This window comes from Protopterus annectens, chromosome 11.part0 (genome assembly GCF_019279795.1).
Source record: "Protopterus annectens isolate FY-2018-M chromosome 11.part0, PAN1.0, whole genome shotgun sequence".
NCBI classification, from domain to species: Eukaryota; Metazoa; Chordata; order Ceratodontiformes; family Protopteridae; genus Protopterus; species Protopterus annectens.
This window is the reverse complement of record NC_056745.1, coordinates 1,045,205,830-1,045,222,984: the sequence shown is the minus strand read 5'-3', so window position 1 is coordinate 1,045,222,984 and position 17,155 is coordinate 1,045,205,830. Positions and strand designations below refer to the sequence as shown.

The following is a 17,155-nucleotide window of genomic DNA, read 5'->3' as shown; positions in this document are numbered from 1 at the left end:
CATATGACAAATAAAAATGAAAACAAAGGCTACAATTGCTATTGTTACAGTTAAGTGTAATGCTGTTGATTTGTAAGAATTTGCCTGGCATTTTATTCATTTATTCTATGCAATGTTGGATTGTTTACGGTGCGTAAATACAGTTTTGGTGCAGGTGTGATGATCTTGATTTATGCATTTTTAAGACATATTTTTGTGTATCATAAGGATATACAGTTGCCTTACTTGTACTAAAACCAGTGTTTTGTCTCATAATTGTGTGTTTTCTTACACTGATAGTAAAGTAAGTTTTAGAGAAGTATTATCTATTCCACCATGATCTGATAAACTGCTGTTTTGTAGGGTCACTATTACGTTCAGTATACATTGTCAGATTATCTATTTATTTGATGTAAGATGGCAAACTAGAATTAATCTTTTGATATAGTATGTATTAGATGAGTATTTTTCCTGTGAGAAGGTCAAAGTGAAGTTAATAATAATTATGTTGTAGCCATTTGGGAGATGGAAAGCAGAAATCTGTCAGTAAGGTTGGAAGGGTGGTTATTTCATTTGCGTTGGCAGTGTTAAGTCTTGCTGTATTTTAATGTGCAACAATTGATATATGTTCTTGTTATGCTTTTTCTATGTTTTTTACATGTTCTGGAGATGGAAGGTATTCATTGTTTGCTTTAGATCACATGGTGGGTTGTTACAGCATAGCATTAGTTATAAGCTGAAAAATGCTCAAGTTAGTCTGAAACTGGTCCCTTTGTTTACCCAATGCTCCTGTTAAACAAATGTTCCCACTTTAGAGAGTACTTGAGACATTATTTTGTGGCTGGGTATGCTTTTTCAGGTCCGTGCACACTGGGACCACTTTTGTTAATTTGTGCTGCTTATTTCTGAATATTTTTGTGAATGACATTTGTTGATTTTAACTAGGATTTGCTTATAACCATAATATCAAATTTTGTAAAAACTTATACAGTTTTCTATTGCTGTACTTTTTTATGTTGCCAACACTGACTGAAAACATCTCTGTTATGGAAAAGTACTAATGATGGACTTGGATTTATTCAGATGCCTCCTTATTTTATTATTATTTATTTATTTAAAATGACCAGGGAAGTCCACTGGGCCTAAAAAGAGCCTGTTTTCAGTGGAGGTCCGGGGAGAAAAGATCCAGTAACAATGACAAACATATTAGCATATACACATACAAAGCAAAGAGGTCATACAGCTTTATGTAGCATTCTACAGTAAAACAAAAAACTCTACATTCTACAATAATAAAATCTACCATCTGTACAGTCTAAGAGTCATTAACAGTGAATTACAACTGACTTTACATTCCACAATAATAGTAAAAATCTAGCAACACAACAGTCTAAGGATCATTAACAGTGAATTCTAATTGAGGACGAGAAACTATTGGGAATAAACTATTAACAAAATATGGAGGTTAAGGAGGAGTTGGAGGGCAAATTATGTGAGTGCAGAGATGATGCAGAGTTAGAAGGTGGGTTTTGATATAGGAGGGTCCAATGTGCCTCCTGTTAGTAAAAGAAAAAAATGTTGTGAGTAGTGTTATGGTGAGGGTTTATAATTTGTATATTTTTGGCTACTGCATTTTTGCTGCTGATGTGTGGTATTGTGGATGACTTATGCAGCTTATGCTTTCAACAAGTTGTGTATATGTGGTAGTATGTTTGTTGATAGCATTTCTGATAATCTCTGGCATGAGGTTTGGTATTTTATATTTGATATGATACTAGTAGTATTACGCATTTACTTTGACTTATATTTCAAATATAGTGATATGTAGATTAGAACAAATAATATAGTTAACTTGAATAATTTCATTGACAAGATAGTTTTAATTGCATTAAAGGAAAACTCCACCTTGGAATTCAAAAACAGTAATTTTTTTTCAATTCTGTCTTCTGAGCTATTTATATATATCAAAATCACTTTGATAATTATTGATTGTATTTTACTTTCTTTTTTTTTTTTACAAAATGGCTGTCACAGGGCCTGTCATAGCAATATGATCTTACTTTTTATAGGTTCATAGATTAGTACTAAACTAACTGCTCTTGTGGGCCATTTTAAGCCTAGCCAGTTATCCTATATGAGAATTGAGCCCTGCACCTTGGGTCTTTAAAGTAAACACCTTAACCATTATGCCAACCTCAGACGCTAAAGAAACAACTCAGCCAAGTGTCGAACCGAGGCCCCTTCCCCTACAGCCCACAGCATTAATCCACCATACCACAGAGATCCCATGTTTCATTTAAAATCCCCTTTATAAGAGTCATGTTAAACATAAGGAAATTATGTCACTTTTAACTCCCATGTAAAATGAATTGGTAGTACTTTTTACTTTCTGCCTGAATTACTCTGATTTGTATTGTTCTCAGTGCTACTGTAAATTATTCACAGTAGCTGTACATCTTTATTTTGTTAAATCTTTACAACTTCATTCTGGTGGTGCTGTGGTAGCATTGTCGTCTCACAGTAAGACGTTGTCCTGTTCAATTCTCAGCTAGAGCGTCTTCTGTGTGGAGGCGTGTGAATGGGTGTACCTTTGTTGAAGGTTGTGCATCAGGGCTGGCAACTCGGCACGTAAAAATCTACTGCCAATCATTAGCAGATTGGAGTTCTGCTGTGGCGACCCCTAACCGTGAAAAGCCGAAAGACACAACATTTACAACTTCATTTTTGTTTTGTGTCTATTTCTGTTCCTTCAAATACTGACAGACCTTCTGCCCCACACTCTTCCTTGGGTGTTAAGTCTATTACTGTAATTTAGGAGATGTTAAATGGCAGCTGCTACTTCAAAGACATTTTGACAGACATGGAGACTGCTTCTGATGTTCAGCAGTGGATGCAGTGGGAACATGTGGGTTTGCTTTTTTATCCTTAATGTTGGAGAAATGTGCTATGTCTGCTTAAAAGTATTTTGTTTTAATAAATTCTGCCATGATCTGTCTATGCTTAAAATTGGGTAAAATACAAAATATGTACAACCATCTGTTCTTGAATTAGTAGTATGAGATACAGTCCTATCTCCAGAACAAGGGTAGCAGTAGTCCTTTATAAAAAGATGGAAAGTAGTCATTCAGGACAAATATATTCTAAATATTGTAATAAATGTTTCCAGCCTTCAGTTCTTAGAAGAACCTTAGTTCATATGCATTCTACCTCTTCCCAAAGATCAGTTGCAGTTCATGTCTCAGGTTCTAAACAACATGCTAGACATATAAGCCCTAGGAAAACATTTCCCATGGGAAGAATTCAAAGGTTTTACTATATATCCTTCTTTCTTCCAAGACAGTTGGGGCCTTGGTGATCTATTATGGGTCTTTCTTTCTAGACAGGTTCCTAAAGTTAACTGAGTTTGGAACATTCACCTGGTAAAGACTTCTGACACTCATACCACAAGGGGTCATCATGGTGACCCTGGACTTGAATGGCATATATCTCCATATTCTCATAACCAGAAATCAGAGAAGGTACCCAAGATTTGCAGAAGGGAAGAAAAGTATCGGTTTACTACCTTGTCCTTTGGCTTGTCCACTGCACCCAGAATGTTTGAAAATTATCAGCCTCCAGTAATAGAAAGGGAATTAAACTTTACCCATATCTAAATGATTGACAGAATTGGCAGATTCCTCCCATGATGCTTTGAATACTTTGACTTTAACCCTTGATTGCTTCAACTTAGGACTGACTGTCAACCTGTCAACAGGGTGAAATCCTCCTTCCTTCCCTCTTGAAAGAGTGATTTACCTTGCAGCATATCTAGACACCTCTCATTGCAAAGACTTCCTCCCTTAGGAGAAGCAAGAGATGTTGAAGGACCACTTCAACAGTTCCCTTTATAATTTCGAAATACTGAAATCTCGACTTTCAGTATTTCGAAATTATAATACCAAAGCCTTAAAATTCTGAAACACCAGAAACATGAAATTCAAAATAACGAAGTTTGGAGCTTCTGGTGTTGCGGTGTGTGAATGCATAGGTGTAAGTGTAGGTAAGTACATATGAGTGTGTTGGTTAGGGGCTTTTGTGTATGTTAGTGTGTGTTTTGGCTGTGATATGTGTGTGCAAGGGGCTGTGAAATGTGTGTGTGTGAGTTACCTTTGTGTGTGTGATTGTGTGATCTTGGAGTTAGTATATATAAGTGGGGGGGTTGTGGGTGGCGCAACCCCCCCACATGGGGGGGGTGCAGGGGGGACTTGCCCTCCTGCTTGTCTGTAGTGTAGGACTGTTTGTTTGATTGTGGGGGGAGATTATGTGTATGTGTATGTGTGTGGTGTATTTGCACTGTAGGTTTGCGATTTTAAATTTCGCGGTTATGGAGTTTCAGTATTTAAAGGTTTCGGCTATAGAATTTCGAAATACTGAAATTCAGGATTTCAGTATTTCAGGATTCTTTAGTGAACCCACACACACACACACACACACACACACACACACTCACACACACACACACACACACACACACACACACACAAAATCACATATAAGAGTATTAGGGTACAGGGAATTATACATCTTAAAAGTCTCCTTGGCACGTGTGCACATGAGAAACAAGTCTACACCAGCTGGAAAATGTGATTTACCTGATGCCAGGAATAAAGAAAGCAATCTCATGCTGATCCCAAAAAAGTGCCTTGAAAAGTGGGATGTCATTGCCAACCCCTCAACCAACAATGATTTTTACAATAGACTCTTCAGAAATAGTATAGGGAGTTTATATAGGAAATATTCAGGTATAAGAGACCTTAAGAGGCAGGATGAGACAGAAACACATAAATATCAAGGAAATCATGGCACTTACACTGGGATGAAAAGCCTTTCCCCCTGCCTTGTAGGAGGGAGTCTTGTACATGAAGACAGGCAACACCATAGTCTTGTGGTGCATACATAAGCAAGGAGCGACTCACTACAACTTGCTATGCAGGCTGCTATGCACGAATAGGAAACTGCAGCTTAAGTGGGAGTCTCCTTGATGGCCATGTATATTCCTTTAGAACAGAATGTGATAGCAGACAGGCTGAGCAGATCTCAATCACGTTACCAGAAATTGATGTTGCACAGGGAGACCTTTTTAGACTTGACCACTTGATGGGGTTACCAAATGTAAATATGTTTGCCCTTCATATGAACAGGCGGTTGAGGCAATTTGCTTATTACTAACAACTCCAGGATACTGGAAGACAGAAGCTTTCTCCTTGAAGTGGACAGATCACTTCCTGTATACTTTCCCTCCCATACCCTTTTCTGACAAAAGTAAAGAAGAAAAGGCCGAAAATGATTCTTGTAACCCCTTTTTGGCCAAGGCAGCACTGTATCTATCCTATATAATCTAGCAGGAGGAAAACACAAGGTGTTGCCTCAATAAGTGAATCTACTGACCCAACATACAGGGTCTGTACTGTATCCAAATCTGCCCACACTCAGGCTGACAGCCTAAGTTTACCTTACCAGGCAAACCCTCATTTTCCAAGGTTGTGCTAAATATCATGAAGAAGAAAAGAAAACCTAGTACAAGATAATCTTACCTAACCAAGGAAAGATAGTCTTCTGGTGCCAAACCAGGTAACTTGACCCCAGAATGAATGGAGTGGTATTAATCCTGGAGTACTTGTCAGGCATCTACAAATCTGACTTAGATTATATATCTATGAAAGTGCAGGTTTTTGCTATTTCAGCCTGCCTGCCTGTGGATCCCCGATTATATTCCAGAGCTTTGGCTAAGCATTTTTTAGAATAATTATTCATCTTAAACCACCAAGAAAGTAGCGTGTACCACTATGGGACCTCAGATATTTGCCACATAAATTGACTTTGTCCCATTTTGAACCAGCAGTTTCTTCTCCTTTTCAGTTCCTGTCTTGGAAACCTGTTCATGATGGCAATTGCCTCAGCTATTTGAGTTTCAGAACTCCAAGCCTTAATGTGAAAAGACCCTTTCCTGGTGTTCCAGCAGCACAGTGTTACACTGCGAACTATTCCATGCTTTATGCATAAAGTGGTTTCTGAACTGACACTTAACCGGACTGTTCAGCTTTCAGTATGTTTCCAAAACCTTAAAACTCAGGTAAATGAGTCCTGCATTCTCTTGCTGCACATAGACAACTCAGATTCTATTTACACAAAGGGAGGGACTTCAGAAAAACTTATCAGCTCTTTGTCTGCTTTGCAAAAGCAAAGGAATAACAATGTCAATCAGAGCCTTTCTACATGGTTAGTACATTACAATCCTTTTTAATATAAGTATCGCATGAATCAAGTCCAAGGTCATATTAGGACACATTCTACTAGACCTATATCTGCCACCACAGCCTTCCTTAGTGGGATCACAACTGAAAACATTCTTGTAGCAACTACATGGTCCTCCATTTACGCCTTTTCCAAACATTATAACCTGCGGCCTGCATCTAGTGCCAGGGCATGATTTGCTTCTACTATCCTGCAGGTTCCTATTTCCAAATAAGTAATCATCTTCATATTTTGTCAATGTTTGGGGAGTCTTTCTAAGGAATGAGGACTACAACAGTGAATAATATAAAGAACATAACACATCTGTGTTATGAGCTTAGCGGAAATGTAGAGATTTGAGTGGTTTCACTTCTGAAGTCCAAGCTCTCTCCATCCCAGTATCCTCCTCCTTTTTTTCTTTGGATTGTTCAGACTATATATATTGCAACATGTGTGTATGCTTTCATACTTTCTGTTGATGGAATTTGAGATCAGTATTTAAACATCTTTTGGAAAGATAATGTAGACATGCATTCATGCCGCTAAATAGGTACACAGGCAAGTTTTCAACTGGAGTTCAAAATGAGTCTAGACCTACTAATGTACCTACATACAAGAACAGTATGTAACACATCCCTGTAACATGCTCATTCATCAAATGAAAATAAAGTTAATTTCCAACACAAGACAATAATATCTGATGCATTAAAGTCTGATTGTATCCCTAGATAACCAAAACTCACCCAAGGAACTATTGTGGGTAAGTAGAATGCTATGAATTACTACAACTTGTGTAGCTGGTCTAAACAAATGATTAACAATGCTTTGCACCAGTTATTTTGCAGTTAGGGTTTTTGTGGACAAACCCTCCTCAAACCCTGCTCTCCCTAAGTACACCAAGTATTCAGAGCACTATGTCTGGACAATTCCCATCAGTTTCCCCTGCCAATCTGGTTGACATGGGCATATTGAGACAGTGTAGCAACTGCTTCATGTTCACAGACAGTCCCCTTCTCCTAGCACATAATTCTTCTACTTGAGAGAGATGCATCTACATCAGTAAGCTGGAATCTATGCTCTCTCACACCCCAGTCTGCACTCCTGACAAAGAGGAGATGGCCAGTATAAGCACCACACCACCTACATCACAGAGCCACATACCTGCCTATGCAGGTGTCCTCAACAAAAAATTACCTAAACAACAGACACCTCCGAAACACACTTGTGAAGATAGGTGAAGGCAGCCAGCCTAGCCAGATAGAATTTTGTAGATAATAAGATAATAATAAGGCTTGTTCTCTTAAATGTGAAAAGGCTGCATTGGATATTGAACTGCAAAACTGTAACAACAGTGCACTCTGCTGTAAGAAAGCTAAGTTAAGCATTTTATAATGTCTTTGATGTCAAAATCCGGAGCCGATATGTGTAGAGGAAGGCATTCTGCCTATTGTTTTAAGACCAGAGTTAATGACTAGAATTTACATGTATAAATGTCCTTTATTGCTCTGGTTTCTGACCAGGTGTAAAAAATGTAAATGTAGTTTCTGTTAGCCTGGGAACACCCGAGAAGTGTGAAGAATGATGTCTTGTGAAGCAGCTCTGTGTTATCAATTTAAAGAAAGAGAATCAGAGAGCTCAGAGCATTTGTCTTGAGAACATCCAACTCAGCACTCTGCCTGCGTCTAGATGTAAGTAGGATTTTAGAACTGTGTCTTCTATTAGAAATAGCTTGGAATTAGGAGGATTAGACTAGTTTGTTTTTCTGTGATGTCAGAACTTTTCTACGGTATTATTTTAAGTATTTCTCTGTGATCTCTGAACTCTTGACTAGCACTGTGTAGTAAGAAGTATTGTGTTGCATTTTTATTATTTATTATTAAATATTTTTAAACCTTTCAACTGTGGCCGTTTTATGTAGAGTTAATTTAAGTTCTAGAGTACATTGCATTTATATACTGATACTGAAGCAAGTCAGTCTAATAAGCCTTGACTGTTAAGTCACACTTACCATTTGGATAATAATATTGCACAGTAATAATTGAACACCCTTTCAGAAGGGCCTTTGAGTAGCTGATAGTGGGTGGTGGCAGCTGGTACTACCTTTTAGACTGGGCAGAAAAGGGGCACAACTGGAGAACCTGTGCCAGCCTTCCCCAGGAGTGTCTGTGTGGTTGTATATAACTCTTTTCTCAAAATGTGTGTGTCAGTTACTTGGGCAGGGACACGAAGCACTGGTTGGACAGAGAGGGTGGTGGAGGTTTTAGCTTGCCCACTAGGGTGAGATCTGGATCCTATAGCTGTGTCAGTGGGAAGTCTTATTGGGCACCTGGAGAGAAAGGGAGAAACCAGCCCCAGACTGACTGTAATCTCTGTGTGCTCTTAATTGAAATTGTACTTTACTGTGTGTCTATTTATTATACTTTCCCTATATGGACGCCCCTAACTGGTGTTAGTGGTGAGGATTGAGGCTCCTTAATTGCTGGGTGAGTGCACAGGCATCACAACACTCACAAACATTCCAAACACAATGCCAATCGCATCACACAAAGTAGCGAAGACACCAGTGTCAGTAAGCATAACAACAAACCAACGCAGCCCATAAGGCATAACAATAAACCAAATATACTGGTCATTGATGATTCAGTAGTGAGACACAATGATGTGCCCCTCACCAGGCTCAACAAGGAGAAGGTCACGGTCAGCTGTTTGTCAGGCGCTAGAATCCGCCACATTATACACATACTAAGTCTCTCCACAACAGGTACAAATATGACTCTTTCATTGTCCATGTTGGTGTGAATGACTTGAGACGTACCTCTCTGGACTATATGAAGAGAGACATGATTGAGATCTCGGAATATGACGTCCAGGCAGGTGTGACCCTAGCCCTGAGCAGCATCCTACCTTCACCAAGAATTATGCCACAATGCCAACAAAAAATGATTGACTTCAACAATTGGCTTAGTTTCTGGTGTCTTTCCAAGGGGATCCGGTATCTGTCAGCCTGGGATGAAATGGTTGACAGGCCTCATTGGTTTGTCAGAGATGCCTCCAACTGTCACTCCTGGGGTTCCGTATCTTGGCCAAGGCTCTTGCCTCCCCCATTGTGCCTTTTTTAGGCTATGTCCCAAAGGCAAGTCTTCCAACATGAAAGATCTGTCAAAATGCAAATTGAAGGTCATGCTACTCAATACTAGGAGCCTTAATCTGAAAATGCACTCACTGGAGGCTGTCCTAACACCGGAAGATGCTGATATCTGTGCAGTCATGGACATTTGGTGCAGGGCTTGGGAGAGCACCCCTGCCTTACCAGGCTATACCTCATTCCACACTTTCTGACCCCAAAATGAGACTGGAAAGACTAAGGGTGGTGGAGTCTCTATCTTCATTAAAGACAGGCACACCTCCTGACTGGTTTACCAGCATGATGTACTGGAATTACTCCAGGTGCAACTGACAGTTGACAAGACACCCATCCAAGTTATAGCCAGCTATAGGCCCTCCTCCATGTCTCAGCACACCCACTCCTCCTACGTGGACCTACTTGACTCCATCAAGGTACCACCTAACACCCTGATCCCTGGTGACTTCAGCTACCCCACCATAGACTGGGTGAACTATTCTTGCACTAACACACTTACCCAAAGATTCCTTGACTTCATCAACTCTAACTCACTAGACCAACTGGTCTCATCCCCCATGAGGGGAGATGACATACTGGACTTGATTCTCACAAACATGGGTTGCCACTGCACCACTCCAATAGTATGTTCTTCCCTGGTGAGATCAGATCATCAGTCTGTCTCATTCGAAGTTTCTGTCCCATTTAACCCCTCTCCAGCCATAACCAGGCAAATAAATTCTCAAAAGCTGACTACACCCTCCTAAGGGAGGGTATCAGCAGTGTCACACCACCACCCCCCCTCAGAAGATGCAGACAACTAAACTGAGCAGTACACCAGTGCAGAATACAAGCATCTGTACAACTGCATGGACTCAGCTATACCCAACAGAACTAAAATCTGCTCCTCAAGGAAACCCAAACCTGTTTGGTGGACATCCTCTATCAACAGGCTTTACAACAAAAGGAAGAAACTGTTGTCCAAGTGTAAAAAGGAACAAATTCCAAATCGGAAAATCTCCTGCCTCAACAAGCAAATTAGATCACTAGTAAAAAAATTCAAAGCCAATTATGAGTTGAAACTAGCCTCCGAAACAAAGGGAAACCACAAGGTTCATAGGTTCATAGGTTGGTACTAGGCTATCAGCCCTAGGGCTTATACAAGCCTAGCCATAACAATTCCCTGGCTATTTCTTCCCACACTATTTACTTCCCTGGACCCTGGTCCAGCAAGGACCCAAGTCCTTCTTTAGTTATGTTAGGAACCTCCATGGCAAAGCCCAGGTTTGTTCCGAATTAGTACTTAATGGTACCACTTACACTGATCCTGCTGACTTAACCAACCTACTAGCTGATAGGTTCAGAGCAAACTTCACCCCCTTATCACCCCCCAAGGCCCAGTCGACACCCCCAATACTTGCCCCACACCTCACATCTCCATAGAGTAAGTGTTAAAGGCCCTACCCAAGGCAAAGAACACAGCTTCCATGGGACCTGATAATATCTCAGACTGTATTCTGCACCATCTGCAGCAAGAACTAGCTTTGCCACTGAGCACCCTATTCAATCAGAGCCTAATTACAGGCTTCATTCCAGCAGCGTGGAGAACTGCCATTTTCATCCCCTTGCGCAAAGGTGGTGCCACTACTGACCTGGGAAACTATCGCCCCATTAGCTTGACAAGTCTGATCTGTAAAGCCATGGAGCTTATTGTTATGGATCTCATAAACAAGGACATAGGCAATCTCCAAACACTTCACCCCACCCAATTCGGATTTCTCAGGGGCAGATCTTGCCTATTGAACATAGTTGACTTCTTTGAGACTGTTATCAAGGCCTTGGATGAAGGAAAGTCAGTACATACAGCTTACGTTGACCTGGCCAAGGCCTTTGAATTCCTCACTTGGGCATCATTGAAAAACTAACACAACTTGGTGTTAATCCCTATTTCGTCAGATGGGTGGCCAACTGGCTCACAGATAGGACCCACAAGGTCAAAATAGGCACCACTACCTCTGACAGCAGACCTGTCACTAGTGGTGTTCCCCAGGGATCTGTCCTGGGACCCCTACTGTTTGGCATCTACTTCTCAGAGGTCCAAGCAAAGACCAAGGGCCTGTGGATGACCAAGTTTGTGGATGACTGTAAATTGGGTGCCATCATTGACTCCACTGCAAGAGGGTCTCATAGCTACAAATGACTGGTGCCATAGTTATGGCCTTAAGTTAAAAGCAAAAAAATGTATTATCATACCATTCGGCAAAAACACGGTCCCTACTGTTTACCACATCAATGGCAACCCTCTAAGCACACAACCCGTTGTGAGAGACCTGGGTATTCAAGTGGACAGCAATCTCACATTCGACCATCATGTGGCAGCAGTGGTCAGAAAAGACTTTTACTTGGTTCATCTCATAAGTAAAAGGATTGCATCCAGAAAAAAGGAGGTTATTACCTCTCTGTACTCCTCCCTCATTAGACCTATAATTGAGTATAACGCCCCATTTGGTATGTACCTCTCCAAACATCTGCACCAACTGGAAAGGCCACAGAAATACCTCACAAAGAGAATCCATGGGTTCCTTATGCAGACAGGCTCATATCTCTATCACTTTACTTGGTATCATACAAATTGTTCAGAGGTGATCTCTGTCTTGCCTACAAGCCAATATCAGACTCTGGCCTACTAGAGATGCTCCATATCTGTAAGTCTAACTCCTCAAGCATTACCCACTAGATATGCCTAAATCTAATATGCAATATCAATAAAACTTGCCAGAGACAGGTTTGTCTCCCAGAGGTTGCCCCGTCTCTGGAATAGACTTCCCACACATTTCAAACAGAGTACCTCGCTGACCCGCTTCAAGTACAACCTTGATGAGTAGATGGGAAACCACAAATTTGTCCCCGGGGTTTCACCTTTGTCCCTCGTTGACAGGGGTGACAGGTGCTGACTGAGGTTTCTTTTTTGGGGATAAACTCTTGGCTAGGCTTGTAAAGGTCCCAGGGCCATTAGCCCAGTAACCTCATATGATCCTATGAGCAATTTGGATATTGTGGGTCTCATTAAGGATATCAGGCTACTAATTAGATGTGCACCTTAGTATCTCTGTCAGTTCTGGTGCGGTTTAGTTTCTTTTATTTTTTCAACTCAGACTTCAGTGAGTATAAGGTAATATCTCTCTATACTGGAGTTCTACCTTCCCCTGCATGAACTCTTTTAGTGTATTCCCTTCCTGTGAAACAGTTTTAGCTTTAATTGGCCAGTCTTTCTAGGGACAGTAGCATAACTGATTTTCATGAGTACAAACTGAACTACACATTGCCATAACTTAGAATAAATTGGGCAATGTGGTTTTCTGAACCTTTGGAAACAGAGGTCTGAAAAAGATGAAAAAAAAGGACATTACTGTTTCAAAGCTGCAGAAGTTGCTGTGAATTGTTGTTTCATTTCTGTAACTCTAATTATTCTAAATTATTTTAAAAAGTCAGTTGTATTACATCCTACTGTAGTAGAAATGCATAACTTAATGTAAGGCCTACTTAATACAGATGGTCCAGGCAGTAAAATATCTAAGCAACTGGACAAATGGCTAAAAATGCACTTTAATTCACTTCCAAGTTTAGTAGTACAGTGTTTTGGGTTTAAATCTCATGGTAGAAAACTGACAGTTCTGAGTGTCAGACAAAAATGGATTTAATAAATGTTGAGGTTTTTGGAATCACAAAATCTGATGCATTTTAAATAGCTGTTTTCCTACTTTTCTCCAAATTACTGTGATCCGGATGGTAGTAGGTTTTGCCACCCCATAACTCCCTTACTAAATCACCATTTCTAAGCTCATTCCAGTTTGGAGAAGTGGAAAAGCAACACCATGAAGGGCTCTGGGTTTCATGATTCTGCAAACTCACCATTTATCATTTGTAAGTTCAACAGAGACCCGATGATCCCATTACTGAATGTATAAGTCAGATCGGGAATGTAGTTTGAAAAAAAAAAAAGCTTTCGAAGAACTGTTTCTTGGCAAGCATAGAATAAATGATTACTCTTCTGAGAAGACTGCTGACCAAGACAGATTTATGTACTGAGAGTGCACATGAAATGACAAAAGTAATGGAATTAGTTCACATAAATTTGATAGATTTACGTAACTACAGAAGTTTCTATTAAAATGTGAGAGATACAGAGACCTATAGTAACAGTTTATGAACTGTTGAAAAGATTTGCAGGAGAAGCAATTATACTGTGAAATTATACTACAAATAAGTGGGTGTTAGCAGCAGCATGACTGGAAATTTAAAAGTAAGAAATGCTGCAGCTCTTCACTGACTGCATACACTGAAAGCACTGGCAAAAAAGATGCACAGTATCAGATAGTAAAACAAACAAAAAGTAGTGTAGTTATAGCCAAATACAAAATATTAACGTAATCAGCTCCACCTAAAATTCACATTACATTTCATATACTTGAGAGATGAGGCGAAAAGAAATAAAGACCAGTTTAAAATAATGCATTTGCTGCATAGATTATAGACATTTGCCATTTCAAAAGTGCCTCCTACAATTAGTTAAAATAAATGATGAAAACATGCTGTCTGAGATATATTAAGAATGTATTCTCACTGGGATGAATAATGTTGTATATGTAGTTCTGGGGAAGTGTAAACATACCACAATTTGAAGAATACATGTTTGTTCTGAAGGAATACACAAAACATTTGGTAGAGATTCCAGACTGCATCCAAAGGCAGTAACAAATATTTACTTTGAGTAGTATTTCAGAATCTGACCCAAATATATCTTGGATATTGCTATTTAAAGGTACTGAAAACAGAACTCTGCAGATCAGGTCAATGCCAATGTTTATCTGATGCTTTGTCAGCATATTTTAAGTGTTATAGATGAGACATCAGTTGTAACTATACATGTAACTAACACTGCAGTTCCAAGGTATTTAAGGAACTCAGTCTTAAGTGCTTTGAAATAAAAGAAGATTTTGAAGTCTGGTGATTCAGAGCAACTGAACCTGTTAAGTTTTCAGATTAGGATGTACTCACTGCTGTTATTACAAAAGTGAATATATTCCATCAGGATAGTTTATGATTACAAGATTGCAAAGTAAAGTGTATCATGCTTTGAACGTTACTGATCCATAAGAACGAAGATTTGTTTGATGTGTTGCCTGTTGACAAATAGCTTACAAATCTGGACCTGTATCACGCCTGTGTACTACAGCAAATACTCTTAGATAATGAGTGCAAAAAGCATATGAAAAGGAAAATAAAAACACATGACGGGTCATTGAAATATAACAGCATTGTCTAATGTGTCCCCACACCTTGAAATTTAACAGCATTTTCTAAAATGTCCCCACGCCTGACACAATTCATAAAGCAATAGGAATGCATTTCAAAAGGAATTTGCTAAACAGTTCACTGTTGAAAACACCTAAGAAACTGATTTCAGTAATGGATCACTTATAAAGTGAGTGTATCTTGTAAGGAATGCACAAAATAACCGGCTCCTAGTAGTGCTTCTAAAATCAGTTTCATCAGTCAAGTTCCACTACACACTGAACTGATTGTAAACAATTTATGAGCGGAAACAACAAAAAATAGACTGTGATATCAGAGTTAGTGTATATAATTGGAAATACAGCCCCCCACATTGCTGGTTTGGGGGGGGAGGCTTGCTCCCCTGAAAAATGGTGTTTCTGAACTTGCTTGCAATGATCTGTCAATGTTACAAGTGTCAATTTCCATGTGTCGACATTCATGACTTTGACATTTGGGAGATTTGATTTATTTAAGTGGATACTGTAGTATATTACCTATGCTAAGAGCATAATAGCATCATTGACTTGCATACCTTCTTACATTAAATCCTGACTTTCACATATCATCTTTGAATAAGATATTAATGAAATAGCCTTTTCATATGGTGAAGTTTGCTGCTTGCATGTTGATATCAACCCTTTTCAAGAAAGCCCAATGACTTGAATTGTTCTCTTTAAGCAAATAGCTTTTGTAATCATATGACTATATTTTGTCTTGTAGGAAGTCGTGACAATGCAGTTTTGTGCCAATAAATTAGATAAGAAAGACCTCTTTGGAAAATCAGACCCCTTCCTTGTATTCTATCGAAGCAATGAAGATGGAAGGTAAGGGTTTGTGAATTACATCTTTCAGCTGTGATTCTGTAAATATAGTCCTATGTCAAAATTAAAATTATGTTTTAATCAACAGACTTGATGTTGTCATTCTGATGCATCTGCTTTAGAAATGTACTATAAAATTGCATTGAGTACTTTGGATTTATTTAATGTCATTATTTCATGTGTTCCTAGGCAGTTCCATATACTCAGGGTCAGACATCAGTTAGGAGCTCAAATATCCCAAATACAAATTTAACTTTGTCCAGTCTTGACATTTACCAATTTTGGTATATGAGAATTTCTTCCAAAGTTCTGTAGATTCACATAGAAAACAAAGCTTGGGTATCATTGTGTATGAAGATTAATGCAGTATGACATTTGCCAAGTAATGTCAGGATTGACGAAAGCAAAGGAAAGTTATTTTAATGCCTAAAGCATGTTTCTTTTCTGGAGGTTTGGATAATTTAGTAAAAGAGTTTCTGAAGAGATGGTGTATTTACTATGGGGAAAGGAGGAAGGAGCAATACTGAAAAAGAAAACTATGTGACTAAATATACCAAATGTAGGGAACAAAGATAATTTATGAGGGGATGAACATTACTAGAATCTTTAAACTCTAGACACTCAGCAAGCAAATGAACTCTGAAAAAAGGAGGTAATAGTACAGTAAGAGTTGGATAAATGTTCTGGAATTATGGTTTTAGATAAAACTGGTGATTTTGAAGTTAAAGATGAGATAATTATAAAGCTAAGTAGCATATAGCTTTAGTTTTTGACTTTTAGAAATGGGGATGATTTAGAATACTTTTTATTTATACCAATGCAGATCTGAAAGAGAGGACTGAATTATTTGAAGAAATTAAGTGGTTTGTGACATTAGCTGTATTCTACAATTATTATAGGTGGTATGAACTGCAATTTAAAAAAGCAAAAAGGGACAGTAGGACAAGATGTTACAACATTTAAAGAACTAACAGAGATATGAAAGTTTCATATAAGGAAGATATGAATTATATATATCAAAAGATGACTGATAATTTGTTGTCTTAAGATTTGTTCGGAAGTGATGTAACAGACAGTTTTAAAGTGTTTTTTAGGTCTTTTACTAATTTGGACTTGTGCAGACAATAATTTAAATGTATTATGATATGGAAAGGGATGAAAATATTAATATGTGTGGTAGGAGAGACAAAAGAAATAAATGAGGGTTCATAGCTATTCTGAAATGATCATTTATGAGTGATACAGTTTTCTGGTTCATGGACAACAGTGGTGAGTGGCTTTTAAACAACAATGTAAAAGAAATTCCTTAAAAATTGAGATGTTCAGAATATCACAAGTGAAATATTCTTACAAATATTATTAAAGGAAGACAATTAAATGGTTTTAGAGAACCTGGAGGTACAGTGCTTGTGGAAGGACAGAGGTTTATATACAGATGAAAGAAAAGATGTGTGTTTTAAGCAAAGTTTTTTTTTCTGAAGGGGAAAGTTGAGGAAATAAACCTTTTTAACTGAACAGGTTGAATATGAAAACTTCTAAAAAGAGAGAATAACTGAAAATGGATGTGTAAGATAATAAAGAAGACATAATAAAGATAGTTAGGGAATACATATCAGATATGTAT

At 38.6% G+C, this 17,155-nt stretch overlaps 1 protein-coding gene across 1 annotated transcript in view; it reads left to right on the top strand.

The window, feature by feature from the left end:
• LOC122815689 (copine-8) overlaps positions 1 to 17,155 on the top strand; it is a 3,116,673-nt gene that overhangs the window by 1,866,238 nt on the left and 1,233,280 nt on the right. The window contains exon 8 of the mRNA XM_044088391.1: positions 15,431 to 15,534. Within this exon, the coding sequence (XP_043944326.1) occupies positions 15,431 to 15,534 (104 nt within the window). The remainder of the gene's footprint in view (positions 1 to 15,430; positions 15,535 to 17,155) is intronic.